The sequence below is a fragment of the Urocampus carinirostris genome, chromosome 5 (genome assembly GCF_059441175.1).
Source record: "Urocampus carinirostris isolate Australia breed hairy pipefish chromosome 5, RoL_Ucar_1.0, whole genome shotgun sequence".
In the NCBI taxonomy this organism is placed as follows: domain Eukaryota; kingdom Metazoa; phylum Chordata; class Actinopteri; order Syngnathiformes; family Syngnathidae; genus Urocampus; species Urocampus carinirostris.
Genome location: NC_142353.1, coordinates 34,300,232 through 34,326,042, shown reverse-complemented (window position 1 = coordinate 34,326,042; position 25,811 = coordinate 34,300,232). Strand labels below are relative to the sequence as shown.

Below are 25,811 nucleotides of genomic sequence, written 5' to 3'. Positions count from 1 at the left end.
AGAAAATCAATGGCTGCTCACTGCCCAGTCCAGAGAACATTGCCATCTTACCGCAACATTATAAAGGACTCCTCTCACCCTGGCCACTGCTTCTTAGACCTGATGGCCTCTGGCAGACGCTATAGGTCCCTTATAACAAGGACTAACAGGCTACGAGATAGTTTCTCCCTAGGGCAATTACCACCCTAAACACATACACGAGATAGTCCAAAGATACACACCCTGTCTACGTATAGAAAAAAAAAAGAGTATTTATAATGTATTTCTCCACTTGTTTTGGAAATATGTAGCTCCTAAAAGTCATTGCCCAACTTTTCGCTGCGCTTTTGTTCTCATGCACTTACAACTTAGGCCAGTCTCCCTGTGAATATTTGTGCCTATTTGAGCCTACATTGTTATTATCTTATTTTTATACTTTATTACATATTCTGGAGTTTTCGGTCTAATCTTGTTGTAAACAATGTTCACTATTTGTTATCAATAACAACAAAGACAAGTCTAAATCTAGTGTGCCATGGCACTACGGCTGATTATCAATGCTATTTGCTCCAAAAACAATATTAGTCGCGGGGTAAAACCTACCAGTGATGGAAAGATGCTGCTTCTTCGGACTCTGTGCATGCTCTCTATAGATCTGCTGCATCTGTGCACTGAGGTGAGCATTCTTTCTGTGAAGGGCACAGATTGTCTTGTTGCTCTGCTCCAGCTGACACCGGAGCATCTCAACCATCTTGTTTTGGTCCTCCACTTCAGGTTTTAGGTTTTCTTTATTAGCCAAAATGGCCTTTTGCTGTCCCTGAGCTTCTTCTAGTTGGCAGAAGGGCTGTAAATGTAGATTTCATGCAGTAGTCAAACAAATAGTAATGTGCTGCAGACATGATAGACTTCAGATTGGGATCCAATTCAAGAGATGTTTTCTGATAAATTCCTTGAGTAATTATCAACAACAAAAAAGTAATTTAAAATTAAATACAAGATAAATATTAATTTTTAAAAGGGCGTATGTGGAATTTGGAACTTTGTTCATTTCTGCCGCCATCTCCTGACTTGAAGCCAGGCCACAACCAGTTCATTCATCGTACGCGTGCAAATATGTGCATTTCTTAGACACTCTCAAATAAACTCTTCTTTTTCATCTATTTGAGGGATTACGTGAGCGTTTGGACTCTACTAGAAGCAGGCCTTCTTCTTACTTTCACCATTTTCGTGCTACACTGACAAATAGAAATAAATAAAACAGTGTGGGCAAGCATGACATCTCATCCTAGCACACCCCCTCATTCCTCCCACCTAATGTGTTTTGCCTCAAAAAGCTCTACCAAAAGTAAGATACAAAAATATAGACATGGCAGAAAATGGCTCTTTGAACTCGGTTAGGCATTGTTACCACACACTTAATAGAGAAAATATTTAACTTTCAACATTTTTAAGGACACCTCAAATGACACACCCCACCTTTCAACTGAATAGTTCAAATATATCCAAAAGTTGGTAAGAAACTACATAATATTAGGTAATTGAGTGAATCTGCTCACCTTATAATCCCCATATTTTACGATTTTAATTTGTTTTACAAGCACTGAAATGAAAAGCCCTGTAATTTCGCTGTACTTGTATATTAACAATCAAGGCCATTCATTCATATTGAGTCTACCTCATTACAAATACATATCTTAAAAGGGTGACCAGGTCAAATGGAGTTCACTAACCGGCTGCTGCTGCTGTTGCAATGATGTCCTGAAAATATATTTTCAATTTTAAAACGTTGTGATAAGAGGCAAAAGTCATACACCTTCATATTTACCTCAGAAGCTTAAACTGAGAGCCAATGCGAAGAGCGCTGTCTTTAGATGAGTCCAGTTTGTGATTCAACATCGCCACCTCGTGGTCAACACTTGTAACTAGTTCTTTTATTCTAACAGGACAAGAGAAATAGTCCAAACCATTATTTTGGTTTTTGGTAGAAAAAAACACACAACCATGTGCTAAAATATAAAAATGAAACAGTTTTAACAATCTATTCCTGCTTGCCAGGATTCCACAATTAATGTGACCTACAAAACCAACAGGAACACCTGCTTTTTATTTGGGATTCAATACAAATAAAAAACATGTGTGTGTGATTCAATTAATCCGTTCTGAGGTGGGTATTGCAAATTTAAATGGCTGTGTAACAGGAGATAGAAACCAATGTTAAACAGCCGATGCTCTCGGAACCCCGGTAACCTAGATAAAATTATTGAAATAAAAAAAATAAAACAACGTAAGTACTACTTCTGTGTGCTATATGTGCTTATGATTAAATTACATTATAAATAAATATATATGCTAAAGATGGTGTCTGTAACTCCAAAATATTCTACTATGCCATCTTCTGGATAAAATCCTCATTGCACTCTCTGTCAAACTGCTTGTGTGGCACGTGTCTCTCATAGATGCGCTCGAATAAACTTATCTTTTTTAGGTTATTTTGGGGATTTCGGTGGCATTTGTACTATATTTACTATATATATTCTTACTTTCACCATTTTTATCTTTCAATAAACGAAAACTTTGACCACTCGTGTGAAATCACTCTTCCCCCCTCTCCCCCTGCTTCGTTTCCTCAACCCTAATGTCCTCCATGGCTGGAACACAGATGATAAAAGAAGATGTTAAAAAAAAAAACATTTTATATATATATATATATATATATATATATATATATATATATATATATATATATATATATATAAAACCAGTAACAGGGTTGAGTGCAACGCCGATTAAAAATGAAAAGGATATTAAAACTTCCTTGGATTGTCATAACAGAAGATTTCCTTGCTTTAATCGGCGATACGGCCATGCAACCTAGCAAATGTAGCGATTTGTGAGCCTTTTTTTTCGGATTTCTTGATAATCACAAGCTTCGTTTCATGGTTATCATGTTTTGCATATCCCTTGAGCATTCCTCCAAGCAAATACATACAGTACAAAGAAATACAAAATTGTATCACCAACTCATATCGTCTTTCCATAACACTCGAGATTCTGAACTGAATGAAGAGAAAGACAAAGTGGGAAGTAGCTCAGCCCATAGCATATCCACATTTTCATGATGCCATAACGCAAACCAATAGCAGACCAGCATTTTATATGACATTAACTTATACCATAGATGCATCTTAGAGAGGTAACTCGCTCAGTCATGCACTGCACCCCAAAACTGGACATTGTTTTTTGGCAGGCGTAACAATATGTTGTTGATGTCGCATAGTGAGTAAACTGTCCCAAAGAGGAGCCGAAAAAACATCTTATTTCACACTGTAAAGTAAAAAACGTTTTCAGGCGCGATCGCTTATCCCGGGAGTCTACTGTAGAGGAAAAACAATCATCTTAGTGTCGTTTTTTCATATACTGTACCATGACCTTTGAATATTTATAATGTGCATTATATGTGAAACAAATGCTGTAGGTTGGCATTTACCTGTCTTTTTGACCATGCCAAAGGTCTCTTTGCCTTATTACGTGTCCAACTGGTTGCTGAAACACAGAAAACAAAAATTATGCGTCCCTGTATTTTGTGGTATTGAAAATTGATGCCTTACGGCAAATATGATTATGTCAAAGATATGTGAAATCAGATCAGTTTGGGATGTATATTGTTTACTAATAAACTCCTAATGAAAACATTTTTACTGACCTCACTATTATGCACGACATCCTCAGTTTGTCGGACCTTGGTTCCAACTTTCCTTTGGCATTCCTGGTGTGTTGATCTTCTGCCCAAAGCTGGAACGGCTAAAGAAGAAAGCAAGTTTATAGACAACCTTCACAGAATTTTTCCAACCATTGTCAAGTTGTATTACCGTGTTTGGGTGTGCTGCAGAGCCTCTCCATGGTTGCTTCCTTCACCTCCTTTTGCAGTCTATGGGTTTCTTCTGTGCACCTGTCCACCCCCTCACTAATAGAAAAATAAACTTTGTTATGAGGGCTCTCACGATTAGGAACTTTCTGGAGAGGATTGTCACACAAATAATCACGATTGACAAACATATTTCCCCCCTCTGCATTATATGCTATGATAATGTGAGTTCAATATTACCTACTTTATACTGTACACCTGTCATAAAACGGATCAAGAAGCAGGAAGTAGGAACTCATTTGCGTAGACGTCCTCACACTTTAATTGCGAAAGAAAAGTTGTCCAAAACACAAACGGACCAGACCAAAAAACAAAACGGGTCAAACACAGGCAAAACTACAAACTAGGGCATTTCCAGAATCAAACAGAACTTGCAGGAATCTCTCAGAATGTTACAACGAAGTGCAACAAAGTCCAACAAGCACAACAAGTATAACCAAGCATAAACAAGTTTTCAACAACGATCCGGCAAAGCACAGTTCAAAAGAGCATGTTTAAGTACCCACAGGAGTAATCAGAAAACGCGAGTCAGTCGGTGTCAAGAGGCGGTGCCAGCTGGGCGCCATGGCAACCGACCACAACCTAACTTAAGTAAAAGAAAGATAAAAGCAGATAGGGACTGTGGGGAAAAAAGCAACTCGTTGTTAACACTTTCACTTTTGAGGACACCTCAAACCACGAGCCTCGCCTTATGGAACGGATTAGCATACCTGTCAAGCTGTACGTTTTTCGCTGTACAAAGTACGGTTATTATGCATTTTAAGACGTGTACAGCGTACAAGAAAATCTGTACGGAAAAACGCAAATTTCTCAATTATGGCTACGATCCGGTATACACCGACCATCATGAAACGGCAAATCATTCAAGTCAAACGAGCTTGCCGCGGTTGCCTCTATCTCTGTATCGTTTTTTTCCGTTGCAAACGAAGCGAGCGATTGATGATACTGTGTGCATGCGTCTGCCGCTGTAGTGCCTAAGTTCGACTCCCCAGCAAAATCCCCCACTCCCTCGCGTGAACGCGCATTCTGCTGCGCTTCCGACAATAGCGATCGTATTCTATATAATAAGCTTATTAAAACAATAAAGCTATTGTCGGAAGCGCAGCAGAATGCGTGTTCACGCAAGGGGGGGGCGGATTTTGCAGAGGAGTCGAAATTAGGCACTACACCTGAAGACTCCTCAACAGCTGCAGAAGTGATGTTTTGCCATTTCATCGCACAGCCCAACATACCTCCAACAGTTGCCGATCACTTCACAAGGCTTATGAAAAATGTGTTTCCCAGTCACAAGGCTCCAAAGGTTTGTATTTTCTGTCCTTGTTAAATAGTCTGTTTGAAATTTAAAATACTGTACAAGCATCAATGGTTGATATTGTGGTTTGGTTTACAAAATAGCAATGCCAACTCATTTTTTCCTCCCCAAAATATCTTTATTTAAAAATGTAAATTTAAATTGTTATTAAGGGATATTTTAGTTACGCTGTTACGAAACACATGTACAATATGACATGTTAAACTACATAAATAAACACGTTTGAAAAAGAAATATGGTGTAAGATTATTTTGTAAGGGAAAATACGACAGTTTGTAAGGGCATGGAGCCCTGGAGCTTGACAGGTATGGATTAATCACCGACATCGAAGGAATACTGTTGAGTGAATACAAAAAGAGGGGAATGAAAAGATGCATTTCACAACACGAATATTTCTAGGGGTTTTTTTGTACGCGTCTGGTGGTTTGTTGGAACATTTATTCAATAAATATATGACTCATTGCACGTGCCAATCCAGAAGGTAGGAAAAGTTCAAAGAAGAAAAACAAAAAGTCGAAACCTTAACTCCTCCAACGCAAAACTGTTGAACCTCAGCTCAGAAACGTCGTCGTGAGTATCTGGGAAGCAAAAAGAACATATTTTGATATTTGGGGAAAAACTACTGTTGTTTTGGCTAGGCTACAATTAGCCAAGCAGGCTATATACAACAACTCACCAGCTACTGTATCTTCTCTATGTGGCTCCATTGCGCAAAGCCGCGATGCTATGTCACATGTATGTTTATATGTAAAACACAACGTCTCATTTATACATTCGTGAGTTAAATATCACTAAAAATACAACAAAACCCAGCGCTAACCCTGACTTTACGCCCATTACCATGGGAACTACAATAATGGCGTAGTCTTCGTTGCAACTTACAGCTCTTGGCAAAGTTCATAACTTCATTCATGCATAATTTTGCAAATCCAAGATTTTGTGAGTGTGTTTAGTGATTTTAATCAAAAGAAAACCTCGCAATCGAATAAAAGTTGTCGTGGGCACTTTTTAAATATTCTTACTTTAGATTAGTGACGTAGCATTGCGAAACTATACCGCCATCTTGTGCCGGAAACGGGACCAACGTTTTGTTTTAAACTAGATTGTGCCAAATGGTTAACTAAGCTCGTGTTTTTTTGTAACACTTCCATCAATTATTTTTTCATTCTTATAAAATACAAACAATAAAAAAGTATTTTTTTTCCATTTGGCAAATACAGAATTTATGCGGAGGTAGTCTTCGCAATGCAAGGTGGGTAGTGTAGTTCCTTAACACACCCGTGCTTGTTTACTCCGTCCAGTGTTGAGCAATCATGCACGCCTCACGCATGGTTTATTGCCGCAATCAATTTTGTTTTAACGATGCACGTGCATACATGAAATATTTCCACCTTGAGGCAGCTTTCTTATCTTAGGTAAATAATTGAACCCTTTTGCATTTTGACGACCTTTGCAACTTTGTTTAAAATGCGAGGTATTTTGTAGTTTTCCGTTTTACTTTGCTTTTACTGTTTTTTTAGTAACGCACATATTTTATGAGGTTAAAAATGAAGCACCGTTTTTAGGGGGCGTTGGTGACGGTATTCAAGTGATACATGACACCCTGCAGGAGTGGCCTGACGGAAGGCATTAAAACGCTTCTCTGACCCTCCTCCTTCACACATGTACACACTTGTTGTGTTATTGCATGAATCACGGAGCTCTGACTGGTAATGCAATGTTCTTTTCAAGAATGAGGGATCATGGAGGACTGGACAAGGTCCTTGTAAAGGAGCTGAAGTCCTGCTGTGCAAGAGAAGGCACTTTTCTTCCCTGCAGGTCAGCTTTGAAGATGATGGAGTCCTCCAAGGTAGCCCACTCACCCACTTTTTTGCTGTTGGCTTTGTTTGTACTGCTTGGAAATGCAAATATAACTTTTGATCCTCAGAGCGCCGTGTCAGCAAAATGCAGAGACGCCAAAGTGGAAGAGTTGTGGAGTCTTACCAGCTTCTTTGGCTACAGCACTCAAACGTTCATCCGAGCTGTCAATTTGTTCGATCGCTTTATCACTGTGGTGAAGGTAAGATGGTCGACAACCCCACAGCAAACACAGAATGTTTATCTTTGGGTCGAACTGCCCTTGTCAATAACCAGGGTTCGTACGGGTGCTTGAAATCTTTGAAGATGATTGAATTTTAATGTTGTGTCAAGGATTGAAAAGATTTTGAATTCGATTGAAGTGCCTGCAAATGCTTGATATTGTTGCCATGTTCCTCAACAAGTCTGGTTTAAAATGACACCGACATTGCTTTCTGGTGGCTTCGCTTTGCCATTGCATTTCTTCTTACCTCATTATTATTGACAGCTGGCACAAGTCTGTATGGCATTATCCTATGAAAAGAAAATTGCTTTAAATTAGACAGACGCTCCCCCTACTTACGAACATTTGAGTTACGAACAACGGTACATACGAACATTTTTTTCAGGATGTCGAAAAAACGGACATTGCTTTAAGTTAGATTTTGTGTTGTGCACCTTTTTCCGAGTACAGGACGGTAATGTAGTGCTTCTTTCCACCGCTACCGGCGTGGGGTGCTGTGACAGCTCACCCAGCGGACTAGTAGATTAGAGAGAATGAAAAGGAGAGAGGAAGAAGAGAAAGAGAGGGAGAGAAAAAGAAATAAGGTGGGACAAAAAAAGAAAGGGAGAAAGAGAGATAGATAGAGAGAGAGAGAGAAAAGAGAGAGAGAGATAATGTGATAAACAAAAGAGATTAAAAGAGAAATAGTGAGCGAGGTGGAAAGAAAGAGAGAAAAAAGAAATCCAAAGAAAAATAGAAGGAGTGAAAGAGAGAAAGAGAGAAGGGGAGAAAGAGAAGGAGGAAGCAAGAGAGAGAGCGAAAAGGAAGAAAGGAAGTGAGAACAAAATAAGGTAAAAAGAAACAGATAAAGATACAAAGAGGAACAAAAAAAGAAAAAGAGAGACAGAGAGAGTGAAAGAGAGAGTGAGAGAAAAAGGGAGAAGGAGAGCGAGAGTGAGAGAGAGAGAAAGAAACAAATACATTTGCAGCTTTTGTGAGAGGCACCTGGCTTTGGCAACATCAAGTGGACAAATTTCAACCTGCTGCTCGTTTTTCTCTTGTGCTTCCCTCAGCGTTTTCTCGCAGGCCGGATTCAATCCCTTAGCGGGCCTGATTGACACCCCTACTCTAAAGATATTGTAATTAGCTTTAAATTATCAATTTTGCAGTCTATTGTTAGTGAAAATGTTTTATCGGTCCAAAATAAAAATACACAGACATACAAATGAATAATGCACATGTTTTAATTCTAACAAACTATATTTTATTTACATGAGAAGTAAAATTGTTTCAAAAGTAAGATTAAAGACAACAACAACTGTATGTGTGTATGGGGCGGCCACATGGTGCAGTCCCCCTCCGCAGAAAAGCCTCTCTATCCCTTACTTTGAATACATCATGCCCTTTTCAGCTGATGGAAAGGGAAAAGAGGAACTTGAGCCAGGCTGGGTATTTTGCCAGGACAAGACTGTGGATGCTGGCCTTCTTTGTCCCCATTTTGCATAGGGGACAAAGGCCAAAAAGGTCTCCCCGTTGAGCGCATGTGAAGAATAAGAGAGCCAGAAAGGTGTTCACGCCTCTCTTTTAAAAGCTGTTGATGTCAGTCACCGGGGGCGTGTCCCGTTGAACCTTTTCTAAATAAAGTTCTCCAATTGGTGGATTAAGTGTTAATATGCAAAATTTTATTCAGACCCACATTTAAATAAATCCTCTGGCATGAAACCTGATATATATGCAAATCATTAATCTTTTGATTACAAATTTAACACCTCTGGGTTTCAAATCTTTATTATACAACTGGGGTCCTGATTTGCCAATTGCTCTTACCTGCGCTCACTCGTTCAGCCCCAGCTGCCACTCGTTCCCTAATCAGTCCTCCTCCTATTTAAACACGTCATTCTCGTTCACTCTTGGTCAGTCTGTCTGCGAACCTTAGCGCATGCAGGGCAAGCACTTTTGACTCTGGCTCGCGTTTTGATCCCGACCTGTTTCCTGTATCGATCCAAGCTCCATTCTCCTGTCCCGGCTACCCATATCCTGATTCTGTTTCTTTTATTGATCCCCGATCCAAACTCCGTTCTCCTGTCCCTGCTACCCAAATCCTGATTATGTTTCCTGTATCGATCATCGATCCAAGCTCCGTTCTCCTGTCCCGGCTACCTGTATCATGATTCTGTTTCCTGTATCGATCCCCGTTCCAAGCTCCGTTCTTCTGTCCCTGCTACCCGTATCCTGATTATGTTTCCTGTATCGATCCTTGATCCAAGCTCCGTTCTCCTGTCCCGGCTACCTGTATCCTGCCCGATTCAGTTTCCTGTATCGATCCCTGATCCCTAACTTTCCGCTCGTCCCGGCTGCCTGACTTGTTCTAATCTCTGACCACGCTTCGTTCGCGAGGGCTTCCCGCTCCTTCTGGCCAGCGAGCACCAGATCGCTGTCTTTTTCCTCTCGCCCTGACTTCCCCGATCCCTTAATAAGCATTGTGTGAAACGTTACATATTTTGGTCCCCTGCTTGTACCGGTCATGACGACTGGAGAGTCTGGTCACTTCCTGTTAAAGAATTGTGGGTCTTTTGTGGTGGTGGCAGAGACAGTAGTTGGAAAAGGTTAGGGGAATGTATTAGTGGCAGTGTAGTTACTCTACACCATAGGTGTCAAACTCATGGCCCGCGGGCCAACGTGCAATTATATTTGACCCGTGACATAATCTTTTAAACATATGCTACAATAGCGCAGCTCTATGAAAGGCTGATAACTCTCAAACTACAGATCTCATTCTCCTAACAATGTGCGCTCGTTTCTTGATGGAAAAATGAACAAGAGACCAGCATTTCCACATGGGGCAGATTTAATTTCTTAAATCATTTAGCTAAGTGAACTCCATCGAATATATGACCGAACTAGCCAAATTAGTGTCGCTCGAGTCTCCGTCAAGCCTCCTCTCTCGATCTTTTGCCTTTATTCCTCTGCCCACGTTTTTTCCGCAAGCTGGTGTGTCGGCTCCCCCCATGGGCGTGCCAATGAAAGCCCCCACGTGGGCTCCACCCCCTCGCCTCGATGTCTGAAAAACTCATAACAGCAGAGCGCTTATCAAAACAATGCCTGACGTCCTTCGTCAGAGTCCTGTCATCAAAATTCCCCGGCCAAAACATTCCGAATTTGGAACAGCGTGACCTCAAGCCCACTCAGTGAAAATCTTCATTGCACTCGATAAATGTAACTTGTATTTAATTGTATAAGATCCTTTCTAGTAAAATCTATAAAATCCTTCAACGGAAAGCTGAAAAACCTGAATGCAAAGCAGAAGATACAAAAAGTTGAAGAGTTAAAGAGGAATATAAGGACCCAGCATACATTTTTCACTAAAGCAAAGTTTTCGAGTTTCACTTATTTTTGGAAGATGCGCTTCAAGAGGTCCTCCTCCGTGGTGGCCGAAAAGTAGCGTACGGACCATTTTCTCAACCGCATCAACCTTTCTTATTCCACTATAATTTTAAAAGAGTTATGAAGACATACCAATTGAGAACCATTGGAAGTGGTGGATAAATGGTTAGCATGTCCTTCCACAGTTCAAAGGTTTCAGGTTCAATTCCAGCTGTGTGCCTCCCCGTGAGATGGTTTCATAAAGGACAAGCAGCTGGAGAATAAATGAAAGTACTGTTAGTTTGCAATCAATTCACAGTTTTATCTATTCTACGGCAAATATTATGATACAGAAAAAAATATGACCTGCCTTTAAACGTATAATGTTTAAATTCAATGAATGAATCTTCCTCTAGGTCAGGGGTGTCCAACTCATTTCAACTCGGGGGCCACACGAGAGAACAAACATTCTCTCGGGGGCCGGACTAGTAGATTAGAGAGAAAGAAATAAAAAGAGAGAAAGAAATAAGAGAAAGAGAAGGAGAGAAAAGTAGAGAGGGTGTGACAAAGAAAGAGAGAAAGGGAGAAAGCGAGAGAGTGGGAGAAACCGAAAAGATAAAAAGAGAAATAGTGAGAGTGGAGGAAAGAAAGAGGGAAAGAATGAAACCCAAAGACAAATAGAAAGAGAGAAGGAGAGAAAGAAAGAGAAAGAGACAAAGAAATATAAAAAGAAACAGAGAAATAGAAAGAGAGACATAGATAAAGACAGAGAAATAGAAAGAGAGAAAGAGACGACAGAAAGAGAAAGACACAAAGAGGAACGAAGGAAGAGGAAAAAGAGAGGAAAATAGACAAAAAGAAACAAAGACAGAAAAAGAGAGAGAGAGACAAAGAGAAACAAAGACAGAAAGAGAGAGAGAGAGACAAACAGGAACAAAGAGATAAAGAGGGAGAGAGACAAACAGGAACAAAGAAAAAGAGAGAGTGAGAGAGTGAAAGAAAAAGGGAGAGAGAGAGAGAGGGGGGAGATAGAGAAATACAAGTACGGCCATTGTGAGAGGCACCTGGCTTTGTCAACACCAGGTGGACATATCTAAACCTGCAGCTCATTTTTCTCTTGCACTTCTCTGAGTGTTATTTCGCGCCGAATTCAATCCCTTAGCGGGCTTGATTCGGCCTGTGGGCCGCCTTTTTGACACCCCTGCCTGCTCTAGGTTGAGATTCACATAAATGAAGTTATATTATTATAATTTTCAATATACCGTACCTAAATAATGTTTCTCACACAACTGTAAAATAAATGGAAAGTGTGATTTACAGAGTACCACAAACACATCAGTTCTTAGTAGGTCATTCCGCGAAGTATTTTACACACAGAGACGCAAAAAACGTCTGAGTTACCCGGATCACACGTGGGTTCGAGAAATCCCGAGTTTCTATGTCAGTGGACGCTACTGACCCTTTGCACCCACGGACGGCAGTAAACGTGAGTAAACAGTGGACGAGGCAAGCAAAGAAAAAAACATAATAACGAAAACAGCTAACCTGTTCAACGCCATTGGCAATGACTATTCAAACAAATATTGTGATTCTGATGAGGTGGCTCACCTTGACGGAAATCGACTGTAATTTAGAGAAACTGTGATAGCATTAGCATGGCTAGCTACAAACACAGTTTTCTTCCGACATATTCACACAAATTGTCTAGTATGCCTGACTTTAGTCTAAACCAGAGCTGCCTGGTTTAGGCCCGCTAAGGGATTGAATCCGGCCCGCGATACAACGCTCAGAGAAGCACAAGAGAAAAACAAGCTGCAGGTTGAAATATGTCCACTTGATGTTGACAAAGGCAGATGCCTCTCACAAACGCTGTGCTTGTATTTCTCTCTCGCTCGCTCGCTCTCTCTCCCTTGTTCTCTTTCTTTGTTCCTCTTTGTCTCTTTCTCTTTTTCTCTTTCTTTGTTTATTTTTGTCTCTTTCCCTCTCTTTTTCTCTTTCTTCGTTCCTCTGTCTCTTTCTCTTTCATTCTGTCATCTTTCTTTCTTTCTATTTCTCTTTCTTTGTCTCTTTCTCTCTCTTGCTCTCATCTCTTTCTCTTTTATTTTTCTTTGTCTCTGTCTCTCTCCTTCTCTCCTCTCTTTCTCTCTTTCTATTTCTCTCTTTCTATTTATATTTCTTTGTCTCTTTCTCTCCTCTCTTTTTCCCCTTTCTATTTCTCTTTGGATTTCTTTCTTTCTCTCTCTGTCTTTCCCCCTCTCACTATTTCTATTTCATCTCTTTTGTTTCTCACATTTTCTCCTTCTTTGTCCCACCCTGTCTCTTTCTCTTGCCCTCTCTTACTCTTATTTCTTTCTTTCTTTTTTATTCTCTCTCTCTAATTTACTAGTCCGGCCCCGGAGAGAATGCCTGTTGTATCGGGTGGTCCCCGAGTTAAAACGAGTTTGACACCCCTGGTCTAAACCATCTCTACCATTATATTGAAAATGGAGTATCCCCATACACCAGTGCTGATCTAAACGCTTGTAAAAATGGTAATGCTTACCAGTTAGTTGTTGGTTAGGTTACCGATACGCTTTGCTCAAAGATGCAGGGACATCTCATTATTGCAAAGGTAAGACACTAACGTTAGCTGTATATAGACTACGATTGTGACACCCGCTTTGTCGGAAATGCAGAACCGAGAAGCATAAGAAAAACATTCACGTACAGGTTTTGAGATTCTTCTGCGGGCGAGTCGAAGATAGAAACAATACTTGTTCCTACTTAACATAAAATTGATACGTCAAACTCACATTGTAAAAAAATGCTTGTTTCAAATCCTGGAATAATTTGAGGATATATGAGTACCTCCATGTCATTTGCAGATAAACATCGATAGCTACTGTCTTTGTTTTAACAGATAAATTCCAACGATAACGATAAAATTCCAAATCTGGCTTAGAACCTTGCCGGTCCGCACAGCAATACATCACCATCGTTATTAACCGTGGTTATATTCTTAAGTCCAGGGTTGGGTAGGGTTACTTTAACTTGATTACTTTCTATTACTTTTGGATTATTCCAATACCAAATGTGCTAATAAAAGACAAAAGAAACTAAATATGAATAAAATGATGACTCACAACACATGGTAAGCTTTCTTTCCTGGCTTTGATCTATTGATCTCCGGCAAAACTGACATAAAATGCGACAGAAAAAATATGAAAATAAATCCAAACAGCTTGCCAACATCATTTTTGCCGTTCCATGTATTCCGTTACTCCCCAAGCCCGCACAAAATTTAGTCATTTTATTCATATTTAGTGTCTTTTGTATTTTATTAGCATATTTGGTATTGGAGTAATCCAAAAGTAATTGAAAGTAATCAAGTTAAAGTAACCCTACCCAACCCTGCTCACTACTAACCAAAAATGTTATAAAATGTTTAATTACAATATAATTTATAATACCCTCAGTTTTTACAACACAGACACTTGACAATGACATAATATTTGCAGAAAATGATTCATAAAATGTTTTATAAAATTTTAAAAAGTGACATTGGATAATTTCTCACGGCACACCTGACGATCCCTTACGGCACACTGGTGTGCCGCGGCACAGTGGTTGAAAATCACTGATCTAATTCAAGTAAATATAATGTAGTATCAATCGATTCCGATTACTTTTATAATCATCGGACCTAATCTGATCTAATTTTTATGAAATAACTACAATAACTCCAAAGATCTGATTCAAGACACTCCTGCCATCTAATGGCGATTTCTCCTTCTGTAAACATTCCCAGAGGCTTGATACTTACAGATGAGCTGCGGCAAAACCCTATATAATAGTTTTTTTTTTAATGATGAAACAAAGGGCGCAACACGGCGCCACAGTGGTTAGCGCGTGTGCGACACAGTTCTGAGGTCATGAGATTAAACCTTCCTGTGTGGAGTTTGCATGTTCTCCCCGTGCTTGCGTGGGTTTCCTCCGGGCACTCTGGTTTCTTCCCACATTCCGAAAACATGCATGTCAGGTTAATTGACTGGTCCAAATTGTACCTGGGTGTGAATGAGCAAGTGAGTTGTCTCTGTGTGTCTGTGATTGGCTGGCAACCAGTTCAGGGTGTCCCCTGCCCACTGCCTGAAGATGGCTGGGATGGGCTCCAGCACCCCCGCGACCCTACTGAGGATAAGGGGTGCAGATAATGGATGGATGGATGGACAAAGGGTGCAGCACGGCAGGGCAGTGGTGAGCGTGTGTCCGGCACAGTTCTCAGGTCATGAGATTAAACCTTCCTGTGTGGAGTTTGCATGTTCTCCCCTAGCTTGCGTGGGTTTCCTCCGGGCACTCTGGTTTCCTCCCACATTCCGAAAACATGCATGTCAGGTTAATTGGCTGGTACAAATTGTCCCTAGGTGTGAATGAGCAAATGAGTTGTCTCTGTGCGCCTGTGATTGGCTGGCAACCAGTTCAGGGTGTCCCCTGCCCACTGCCCGAAGATGGCTGGGATGGGCTCCAGCACCCCTGCGACCCTACTGAGGATAAGCGGTGCAGATAATGGATGGATGGATGGACAAAGGGTGCAGCACGGCAGCGCAGTGGTGAGCGTGTGTGCGGCACAGTTCTGAGGTCATGGGATCAAATTTTCCTGTGTGGAGTTTGCATGTTCTCCCCGTGCTTGCGTGGGTTTCCTCCGGGCACTCCGGTTTCCTCCCGCATTCCCAAAAACATGCATGTCAGGTTAATTGGCCGGTCCAAATTGTCCCTAGGTGTGAATGAACGAGTGAGTTGTCTGTCCTTGTGTCCCCTGCAACCAGTTCAGGGTGTACCCTGCCCATTGCCCAAAGACAGCTGGGATGGGCTCCATCACCCCCGAGGCCCTACTGTGGATAATCGGTGCAGATAATGGATGGATGGATGGATGGAAAACAAAGGGCACTCGGGGACAATGCTTTTAAAATGTATTTATATGTTATGACACTGAATGAGCTAACATATAAAGCAGTAGTTTAGGTGAGTATTTCATCAGAACCAGTAGTGTACCCATTTTTTGTATCGTGCCAGTTGTTTGGACCAGTTTTCCCAGTGACCTACTTCCTGGAATACCGCAACGGTTTAGCATCAGGACACGAGAGCCGACTTGTCGCCTTTCTGGGGATTGTTGCAGGTCGAGGCCAAACACGTGCCGTGCGCCGCCGTGTGCTGCCTTCACCTGGCGGCCGGGGCCACGGAGGTCCCCCAAGACGTGGCGCCGGGCCCCGATCTGGTCCGCATCAGCCGCAGCAAGTTCAGCGCCTCGGACCTGCGCCGCATGGAGGCCGTCGTGGGCCGGACCCTGGGCCTTGAAACCGTCGCTGTGACGGCTTTTGACTTTCTGAGACTCTATTACGCGGCGCTGAGTGGTGTTTGCGGCGATGAGGGGTAAGTAACATGTTAGAAATGGGATTTAGGGACAGTTTTTGCAACTTTGTGTCTACAGCAGTGTTCCCTCTAAGCTGCGCACTGCTCGCACATTCTCAGCGCACAAGAAAATCGAGCCAGTGCACAAAAATGAGGGCTCAAAATTACTAATTAAGAAGCGACTTAAGTCAAAGTTACAGTGCATGAAGGTAAAAATACACGGGTTCCTCTGACGTTGTGTCCTAAATGCGGTATTTTGAAGTCGAGTCGAAGGAGAACGAAGTTGAGTAAAGTTAGTAGAGTTTGTCGGGGAACCGGCTTTTTCGGCTCGGCTCACTAAAAGGAACCGGCTCTTTCGGGTCCTAAACGGTTCTTCAGGTTGTTTTTGCTTCTTTAATCCCAACATGACCAAATATTAGGAAAAAATATGCACAAATTGATTTCAAGGAAGGGGGGAATAGAACAGAAAAGAAAAAAATACCAAAATGAAAAAGTAGTGAAAAGCTGAGAAAAAAAGAAACAAAAGGAAGAGAAAAAAAGAAGGAAACATTTAGAAAAAAGCCAGAAAAAAGAAAAGAAAGAAATGTACAAAAAAGGTAAATAGAGAACAAAAAGAAAAAAAGTAACAGCTCGGAAAAAATAAACACAATGAGATTTTTTTTAAAGGAATTTAAAAAAAAAGGTAGAAAAAAACAAAAAGAAGAAAAAGTTTGTGTTGCATTCAAATAATTTCCAATGATATCAAGTCAATCTTGTTGCCAACATTGTACTTCCTATAAAAAATGTAATTATATACAGTTCTGTATCTTACAACCGACCTAATAAGCCCCCCAAAATGTTAATATTGTGCGACAAAATATATCAGGAAATAAAAAGAAATAGATCTCTTGTGAAAGAATTGTAAGAACAAACGACGTTCGTAGGCCGTACAACCTTTGCAATAGTACATGAGTCAATTCATTCAAAAGAGAAAAATCATTTTGCATTGCCGGAAACTCAGCAAAATGTAACTTGATGTCACGTTTTGGACATGTTTGATAATGAATTATCTTGCCACACCTGGGATTATTGTTGCTCACCGTTGTTTCAAGCGTTGCTCACCGACTTTGTGTGAACGCTCAGACCCGTGGAAAATTACAGGGAACATTGGTCAACAGATACCCTTTTTACTGCCATTCTACCTGAAAGTTATCTAGTTGCTAGACCAGGGGGTAATATCATATCCGATACCGATGCTTTCTGCTTGGAAATGTCATGATCCTTGAGTTAGTTTATGATTATGATAAGCACATGTTCAGGGTTGGCTAGGGTTACTTTAACCTGATTACTTTTACTTACTTTTGGATTACTCCAATACCAAATATGCTAATAAAAGACAAAAAAAACTAAACTGGCGCCAAACGAAGCGGGCCCAGGTGAATCTAATGAGTCATCATGACACTTTCTTTTTCTACATTTTCTTTTCTTTTTTCTTCCCTTTTCTTTCCTTTTACGGTTTTATTTCTTTTCTTATTGTTTCCTTTTTCTTTTCCTTTTTTGATTTCTATTTTTACTATTTCTTTTTCTCATTTTTCCCCTTTTCTTTTTCTTTTCTTATTTACTTCCTTTTTTTAATTTTATTTCATATTTCTTCACTAAAGGCTAGGCAAAAACATTGAAAAATGGGGCGGCTTGGTCATTTTTAAGTCACCGTACTTTTTGTTACTCCTCGCGCTTTGTAACACTCGTTAATGTTGGATTTTTCCGTTTTTTTTTTTCAGAACAGACATTCCGAGCGTGATGAATCTGGAAGCTCAGCTGAAAGCCTGCTTGTGTCGACTTGTTTTCTCCAAAGCAAAAGTAGGATTTTTTTTCTATCTTTCCGTTTTTTTTATTTCGAAGCGCGTCGAGTTTTTAACTGGAGTTGGATTTCCGCAGTCGTCCGTGCTCGCCCTGGCTCTCGTCGCTCACGAACTGGAAAATCTTCATTCTCCCGCAGCCTCAAAAATGCTGCGGAATCTACAGAGACTCACAAAGGTACACTGCATTTCTTTTCGTGTTTAGATTATAAAGTGTCAGCATAATCCAATAATTACAATAATTGTATTGAAAATCACCTTTGAAGCATTGTTAGTCTTTCTCTAAAATTGTAATATGCGGTAAACCTTTTACTAATCCTACTGTAATCAAAATACATTTTTAGTATTTTACACATTTTACCGCTCATCGTTTGTCATTTTATCTATCCATCCATCCATCCATTATCTGCACTGCTTATTCTCAGTAGGGTAGCGGGGGTGCTGGAGCCCATCTCAGCTATCTACAGGCAGTGGGCAGGGGACACCCTGAACTGCTTGCCAGCCAATCGCAGGGCACACAGGGACAGACAACTCGCTCGCTCATTCACACCTAGGGACAATTTGGACCAATTCACCTGAAATGCATGTTTTTGGAATGTGGGAGGAAACCCACGCAAGCACGGGGAGAACAAACAAACTCCGCACAGGATGTCCGGTAGCTGTATTTGAACCCATGAACTGAGAACTGTTCCGCACACTCGCCTCATTTTATCTATTCCCCTCAAATTTGATCCTATATTTTTATTAAAATGTGTCTGAAATTTTTACATAAATCTTCTTTCTTTTACTGATACGGTCAAAGTTTAACAGACACTCAAAATAAGGAAATATGGACATTAATCCAGCAAGGAGAACAAGAGAGGACTGTACAAACCACATCCAGCCTGTTTTAAATGTCCCCCTATTCAATTTTCATCTCATCTCATTAGCTGCAGCGCTTATCCTCAGTAGGGTCGCGGGGGTGCTGGAGCCCATCCCAGCAATCATCGGGCAGTGGGCAGGGGACACCCTGAACTGGTTGCCAGCCAATCGCAGGGCACACGGGGACAGACAACTCACTCACTCATTCACACCTAGGGACAATTTGGACCGGCCAATTCACCTTAAATGCATGTTTTTTTGAAATGTGGAAGGAAACCGGAGTGCCCGGAGGAAACCCACGCAAGCAAGGGGAGAACATACAAACTCCACACAGGAAGTCTGGTGCTGGATTTGAACCCACGCAGGAGGTTCCCATGACTTGAACTATGCCGCACATGCGCTAACCACTGCGCCGCCGTGCTGCCTATTCAATTTTCTAGATTAAAAAAAGCAGAACAACCGTAAAGGCTGTGGAAATCAAGGAACTGCAACGTGATTGTCAAACAATGGCAATGATGCAAACTGTGTGCAAGTGCTTTAATAATGTTCAAAATAAACCAACCCTGGGTTTTGGGCAGGCTTATTTTCAAGCGTATGCTAGTCAAACCAACCCTGGCGTTATAAGCAATCTTCTCTGCAAGCGTTCAAATATCAAAATAAACTAACCCTGGAATTATAAGCAGGCTTATTTGCAAGCATCCAATAGTCAAACCAACCCTGGCATTAGAAGCAATCTTCTTTGCAAGAGTTCAATCGTCAGAATAAACCAACACTGGAGTTATAAGCAGGAGTATTTGCAAGCATCTGATAATCAAACCAACCCTGGCATTCTAAGCAATCTTCTCTGCAAGGCTTGAATTATCAAAAGAAACCATCCCTGGAATTATAAGCAGGCTTTTTGCGAAAGTCCGATTGTCAAACCAACCCTGTCAATTTCGTTGTCACAATATGTTAACCCATTTTGTAACAATGACAATAAAGGTATATTCTATTCTATTCTATTCTATAATCAAACCAACCCTGGCATTAGAACCAATGTTCTTTGCACGAATTCATTCGTCAGAATAAACCAACACTGGAGTTATAAGCAGGCTTATTTGTCAAGCGTCCGATAGTCAAACCAACCCTGGTATTCTGAGCAATCTTCTTTGCAAGCTTTCAGTCATTTAAATAAACCTACTCTGTTGTATAAAAGCTTCTTGGCAATGTCCAATTGTCAAAATAAACCAACCTTGGTACCAATAAGTAGGCTTCTTTGCATGTGTTTAATAGTCAAGAAAAAATATTCCTTGTATTATAACCAATCTTTTTGGCAAACGGTCCATCATCAAAATAAACCAACCCTGGTGAAAAAAGCAGGCTTCTTTGCAAGTATTCAATCGTCAAAATAAACCAACCCAGGTTTATTAAAAAATATTCGCAAACATTCAATAGTCAAAATAAACCAACCTTGGCATTAGAAGTAATCCTATTTGCAAGTGTTCAATTGTTGAAATAAACCAACCCCGGGTGGAAAACATGTTTATTTGCAATTGTTCACTTGTCAGACTAACCAACCCTGGCATCATAAACACTCATCATTGCAAGCCGAATAAAAACAAAGGTACTAGTGTAAACACACACTCAATGATTTTGATGTCATTTACCCTTTTTTTCCTTTAGATTTTTTTCATTATCATTGCCTACTTTAGAAATGTTTGTTTTTTTCCCCAATTTGAAAGAATATCCTTTCAAAATGCTTAAAGCTTGTTAGGAATTAAATATCAAAATGTACCGTTTACCAAATTGTTTGAATGAGTTATCTGACTCCATTACCAAACACAACCTACACCCAACATTTTCACTCGGGGTATATTTAATTTCATTAACAATTTAACTAAGTGTACTCCATTGAATACTGCCGAATTAGTGACGCTGGAGTCCCTGGGAAGCCTTCTTTTGAAGTCCTTTAGCTCTCTCCTTATTGGCCCACATTTCCCCGCAAGATGGTGTGCCGGCTCTTCCCATGGGCGCGCCAATGAACCCCAACGTGGGCTTCACAATCTCGGAGACGAGCGTCCCGATGTCTGTGGTTCCTCAAAACAACAGAGAGCGTTTCTCAAAACAATGCCTGCCGTCCTCCGTCAGAGTCCTGTTATCAACAGAACTAGACAAAATATTCTGCATTCGGAACAGCGCGACCTGTCATTGAACTCAAGCCCAGTCAGTGAATATCTTGCATTAAACTCAATAAACGTAACTTGTATTCAATCGTATAAAATCCTTTATAGTCAAATGTATAAAATCCTTCAAGCTTTTTGCATGAAAATGTGTTTTTTTTCCTCCTGTTTTTTATGCAGCTCATAAAGTTTGCCAACAGTATAACACGAGTAACCACTTTTTCAGGTACTGCTGCATCGCACGGTAATGTACTTTAAATTGGCATGATTATTTTCGCTTTTAGGTGAGCGACGGCGATCTTCGGCATTGGCGAAACTTGGTAGCCAAACGCATGACGGAGTATCTCACGACTCGGTGCCAAAAACCGTCCGGAAGGAAGTTGCTTTGGGTCAAGTCCAGTAAAACGGCGCAGAGATTGCACGTGGCACACAGCGCCATCCCCCGCTTGGCCACAATCCCGGAAGATGAATGGGACCGTGCACTAAGGTCAACAAGACACTTTAATTTTTTTCTATTGTTTTGTCAAAATACCGTAAAATTCCGGACAACAGAGCGCAACTGATTCAAAGCCGCATGCACAAATTTAAGGAAGAAACTCTATAACGGCCGTTTCTTATAGTAAAATACAAAAAAACAGCGGGGAAATGTCTAGTACAGAAAAGTAACACATTTTGCCACAATTAAGACACTTGTTTGCTAGCACAGTAGCCAAAATTACCGTATTTTCCTCACTATAAGGTGCATGAAATTGAGACTACTGTAGGAGCTACCTTGTGTATTTGTGTTTAACCGTGGGATTCTTTGGGGGGTTACTGACCAAAATCCCATAACATTGTATGCAGGGTTGGGTACATCACCAGGGTTCTGTAGGGTTACTTTGACTTGATTACTTTCAATTACTTTTGGATTACTCTAATACCAAATATGCTAATAAAAGACAAAAGAAACTAAAAATGAATAAAATGACTCAATTTTGTGCAGGCTCGGGGAGTAACGGAACACATGGAACGGCAAAAATGATGTTGGCAAGCTGTTTGGATTCATTTTCATTTTGTTTCTGTCGCATTTTATGTTAGTTTTGCAGAGATCAAAGAGATCAAAGCCAGGAAAGAGAGTTTACCACGTGTTGTGAGTCATCATTTTATTCATATTTAGTTTCTTTTGTCTTTTATTAGCATATTTGGTATTGGAGTAATCCAAAAGTTATTGAAAGTTATCAAGTTAAAGTAACCCTACCCAACCCTGGTAACGGGTATCAAACCCATGTAGTGAGCGCCGACACTTTACCACTAGGCCGAAAGTGGTACAGATGATATATAAGGCATTAGAGTTTATCTCGCTTAATCAAAACCAAAATAGGTCCAAACAAGTGATGTACCGCTCTTCTTCGGTGAAAGCTTGGTTTCCTTCTCATTTGTTGACTCTGGTACTATGTTTACGGAGTCCGCCATGACACTCAATGAGCTCACACGGTGGGTGTGGCATAGTGTGGCGCTTGCAAACTTTGAATCACATTTATTGGCTTGTGCTATTATTAAAACTTGCCTCTGATTGGTCTGCGCTTTTAAAACTCGAACCGTAACCATTGTGGTTGGCCGAATCTCCAGTGCTTTGCGGTTACTCGTTTTTTACTCGTTTGCATAGTGCATTTCGTTCTGCACTCTGAAAAATTAAGTTAGAGGTAAGATATAGCCTAAAAAGACCAGCCTGCGGGTGTTAAAGCCCGACCTGGCCCGAGTCCGACCAATTAACTTGCAGAACCGAGCCTGAAGCAAAACTTAAATGTTCATATTTTAATTATGAGGACTGGGGAAGAGAAAGGGGTGATTTTGGCTCTTCTCACCTCCACCGTGCGCCTGTTTTTCTGGGTCTGAGCGCGCCTCCGAGTGCTCAGACGCAGGCTGCGCTATATGAGAAACGTACATAATCCGTCGCGCCGATCCTCCACAAAGAAAAAGAATCAAAGAACGATAACGGGTGGATAATTGAAAACTCAAAAGGTCAGCAAGAGAGAAGCCCAGCCCAAACCTAAACGTAATTGTTGACATTTTAAACCGTCTTTCGACTCCTTCATCCGTGCATCAATAATAAAAGACAGTTTAACATGTCAGAATGCACTATGCAAATCGTGCTTTCGTTTTTTGTTGCGGTTTTAAATGTTTTTGGTCGTTTTTTTGGGGGGATATTTTCTTTGGGTTGTTTCAGTCGTGTTGTAATTCTTTGGTCGTTTTTTTTATTATTTCTCAATCAAACGATTTTCATACTTATGCAATATGTGCTTTTTTTGACTTTTTTTCAGTACTTCTACATACTTTTATGCAATTTCATGCGTTTCAGTACTTTTTCATAGTTTTCACTCGCTTTTGTACTTTTCCATACTTTTCAGTACTTTTTCCAGTTATTTTCCTTATCTTTCAGTACATTTTGCAATTTTTTTCAGGCCCTTTTTGTTTTTTCGGTTATTTTTGGGTTGTTTTCTTGAGTTGATTTTCATTTTTATGTATTTAATCTTCTTTTGTTTTTTTTGTGTTTTTGGGTGTTTTGAGGGTGGTTTTTGTGGCCGATTTTCACTTCAAGGTTGTTTTTTTTAATGAATTTTCAGTCGTTTTATGATGGTTTTTCCGAGGGGAAGGCGGGAGTTCGGTTGTCAAAGAAGCGTTTTGTAGTCCGGAATTTACGGTAATGCAATCTGATTTGCTGCTTTATGATTTGTCACGGTTGCCAAACATCTCACTTTTCCCCCTTTTTTTTTGCGTGACAGTGAGAAGGACACGAGCGGCAGCGAAGACAGTCCGTGCGGCTCTCTGGGCAGCGTCGGCGAAGGCGCCTATTTCCCCCCCTCGTATTTTTGACTCTTTTATAATGCGAACATTGATTTCCTTTACTTTTTACTTGGATTTGATTTCGGCCACCAACGACATTTCTGCTCACGTGACCCCAAACTATGCAGCTTTGTGCATTGTGATGCTGTCTGTGTCGGGACGGGATGTTTTCATTTGAAAATTCCAGATGAGATGTTTTCTGGTATTAGGAAGGCTTTTATTTGTTTACACTGTTTACTAAATATATAAACTATGAGACGTGAGTGTAGGTAAGGCTGGGGTGTCAAACACATTTTAACTCAGGGGCCACAAACTAGAACAAACATTCTCTCAGGGGCTGGACTAGTAGATTAGAGAGAAAGAAATATGGGGGAGAAAGAAATAAAAGAAAATGAGGGACAGAGAAAGAGGGAGGGTGGGACAAAGAAAGAGAGAATGTGAGAAACAAAATAGATAAAAAGATAAATAGTGAGAGAAGGGGTAAAAAAGAGAGAGAAAGAAAGAAATCCAAAGAGAGAAAGAAAAAGAAAGAAAAAAGAGGAGAGGAAAAGACAAAGAACGAGCGATAGAAAGAGAAAGAGAGGCAAGAAAGGGAAATATAAAAAGAGAAAGGGAAAAAGAAAGAGAAATAGAGATGAGAGAGAGAGAAAGACAAAGAAAAAGAAATGGAGAAAGAGAGGAGAGAAAGCGAGAGAAAGAGACAAAGGGGAACAAAGAAAGGGAAACAAAGAACGAGAAAAAGAGTCACTGTATTGTTGTAGTGCAACAGAAAATGAGTTAACTAGCACAAGGAGGAATACAAATTATTGAAGCTTAAAGTGACCAAAACAGATCATTCTATTTCTTATTTTTTGTGCAGCCTTTTTAAGGCTTTCGGGTATCAGTAGCTCCAAGATGGCGGAGAATTATGTAGGTGAGGCTCAAATTTCTCAAAAAAACAATGCATATTTATATGACAGTTCATGTTTTCTTTGCTCTTTTGTGAAATGAATTTTCTTCACCACTAAGAGGTTCTAAATCTATGGTTCCCAAACTTTTGTAGGCTAGCACCCTATTGGCTCCCCAGTGTATTACTTGCGCAAATGCTGCTTTGATAAAGATTTGTTTACCTATCAGTCCACTTGTAGATGCACCATCTTCGGATTTTAGTTGTAATCCTTTTTACATGCCGTGAACATTTTTAAGGTGCTGGTACAAATGACTTGTGTTTCCTCTGGACTTAGCGACTACGCGAAAGCAAATTCTGCAACGGGCGATTTCTTCAGTTCCACGTCTGATTCTTCAAAACCAAAATAGGTCCATACAAGTGATGTACCGCCCTTCTTCGGTGCAAGCTTCGTTTCCTTCTCGTTTGTTGACTCTGGGACTATGTTTACATAGTCCGCCATGACACTCAATGAGCTCACACGGTGAGTGTGGCATTGTGAGGTGCTTGCAAACTTCGAATCGCGTTTATTGGCTTGTGCTATTCTTAAAACTTGCCTCTGATTGGTCGGCGCTTTTAAAACTCAAACGGTAACGATTATGGTTGGCCAAAACTCCATCACTCACTACAAAACCTTGAAAAACCGCAGTGCTTTGCGGTTTCACAACTGCACTACGTTTAAACTTCTGACTTCGACTTCAGACTGCCGCCCTCCTACTGCCCCCTAACGCCCCCCTACCGCCTTCTTCTTCCTCACCGGCCCCCCAGATCTTCCCACCGCCCCCAGGGGAGCGGTAGTGCCCATTTTGGGAACCACTGCTCTAAATAATACATACTGTCCCTTTAAGTTAAATAAATCTTGCCAAAAGGAACCGTTAAAAATATTGAATACATTTTTTTTTCACGTTTTACTGTTGACAGAGCTGTCTAATATGTTTTTCCGCAAGGTGAAAGTAAATACTGTATTATTAATAGCAATAAAATGCTAAATGGACTTTCTTAACCTGCCGATAAATGACATGTACGTGCGATATCGGGAACACTATGTTTGAGTTGTTTATGTCGCTCTATTCCATGATCTCTTTATTGTGTTTTTCAATACATGCTGCAGTGCTGCTAAATGATTGTACATCATGATGAATGTCACGGCCATATTTGTAAATAAATGTGTCTTTATAACTA

The 25,811-nt window shown here is 40.5% G+C and overlaps 2 protein-coding genes across 5 annotated transcripts in view; one reads left to right on the top strand and one right to left on the bottom strand.

Moving 5' to 3' along the window:
- Positions 1–6,149, bottom strand: part of LOC148366121 (uncharacterized) — a 19,298-nt gene extending 13,149 nt beyond the window's left edge. For both annotated transcript variants that reach the window (XM_088336544.1, XM_088336545.1), the window contains exons 1-8: positions 5,893–6,149; positions 5,737–5,794; positions 3,849–3,943; positions 3,683–3,780; positions 3,467–3,522; positions 1,805–1,915; positions 1,710–1,737; positions 583–823 (exon numbers count right to left, since the gene is read on the bottom strand). In XM_088336544.1, coding sequence (XP_088192670.1) covers positions 583–823; positions 1,710–1,737; positions 1,805–1,915; positions 3,467–3,522; positions 3,683–3,780; positions 3,849–3,943; positions 5,737–5,794; positions 5,893–5,923 — 718 coding nt within the window. In that variant the 5' untranslated portion in view covers positions 5,924–6,149. The remainder of the gene's footprint in view (positions 1–582; positions 824–1,709; positions 1,738–1,804; positions 1,916–3,466; positions 3,523–3,682; positions 3,781–3,848; positions 3,944–5,736; positions 5,795–5,892) is intronic.
- Positions 5,769–25,811, top strand: LOC148366120 (cyclin-G1-like). Of its 3 annotated transcripts, none has more exons than XM_088336548.1 (8): positions 5,769–5,786; positions 6,948–7,065; positions 7,144–7,275; positions 15,791–16,044; positions 17,784–17,862; positions 17,941–18,039; positions 21,166–21,368; positions 23,644–25,811. In XM_088336548.1, exons 2-8 carry the CDS (start codon positions 6,949–6,951, stop codon positions 23,732–23,734), a joined length of 975 nt encoding a protein of 324 aa, XP_088192674.1. In that variant the 5' UTR covers positions 5,769–5,786; position 6,948; the 3' UTR covers positions 23,735–25,811. The 3 variants fall into 3 exon arrangements, with proteins under 3 accessions (XP_088192674.1, XP_088192673.1, XP_088192672.1); XM_088336547.1 differs by lacking the exon at positions 5,769–5,786 and adding an exon at positions 6,519–6,631; XM_088336546.1 differs by lacking the exon at positions 5,769–5,786 and having other exon boundaries at positions 6,891–7,065.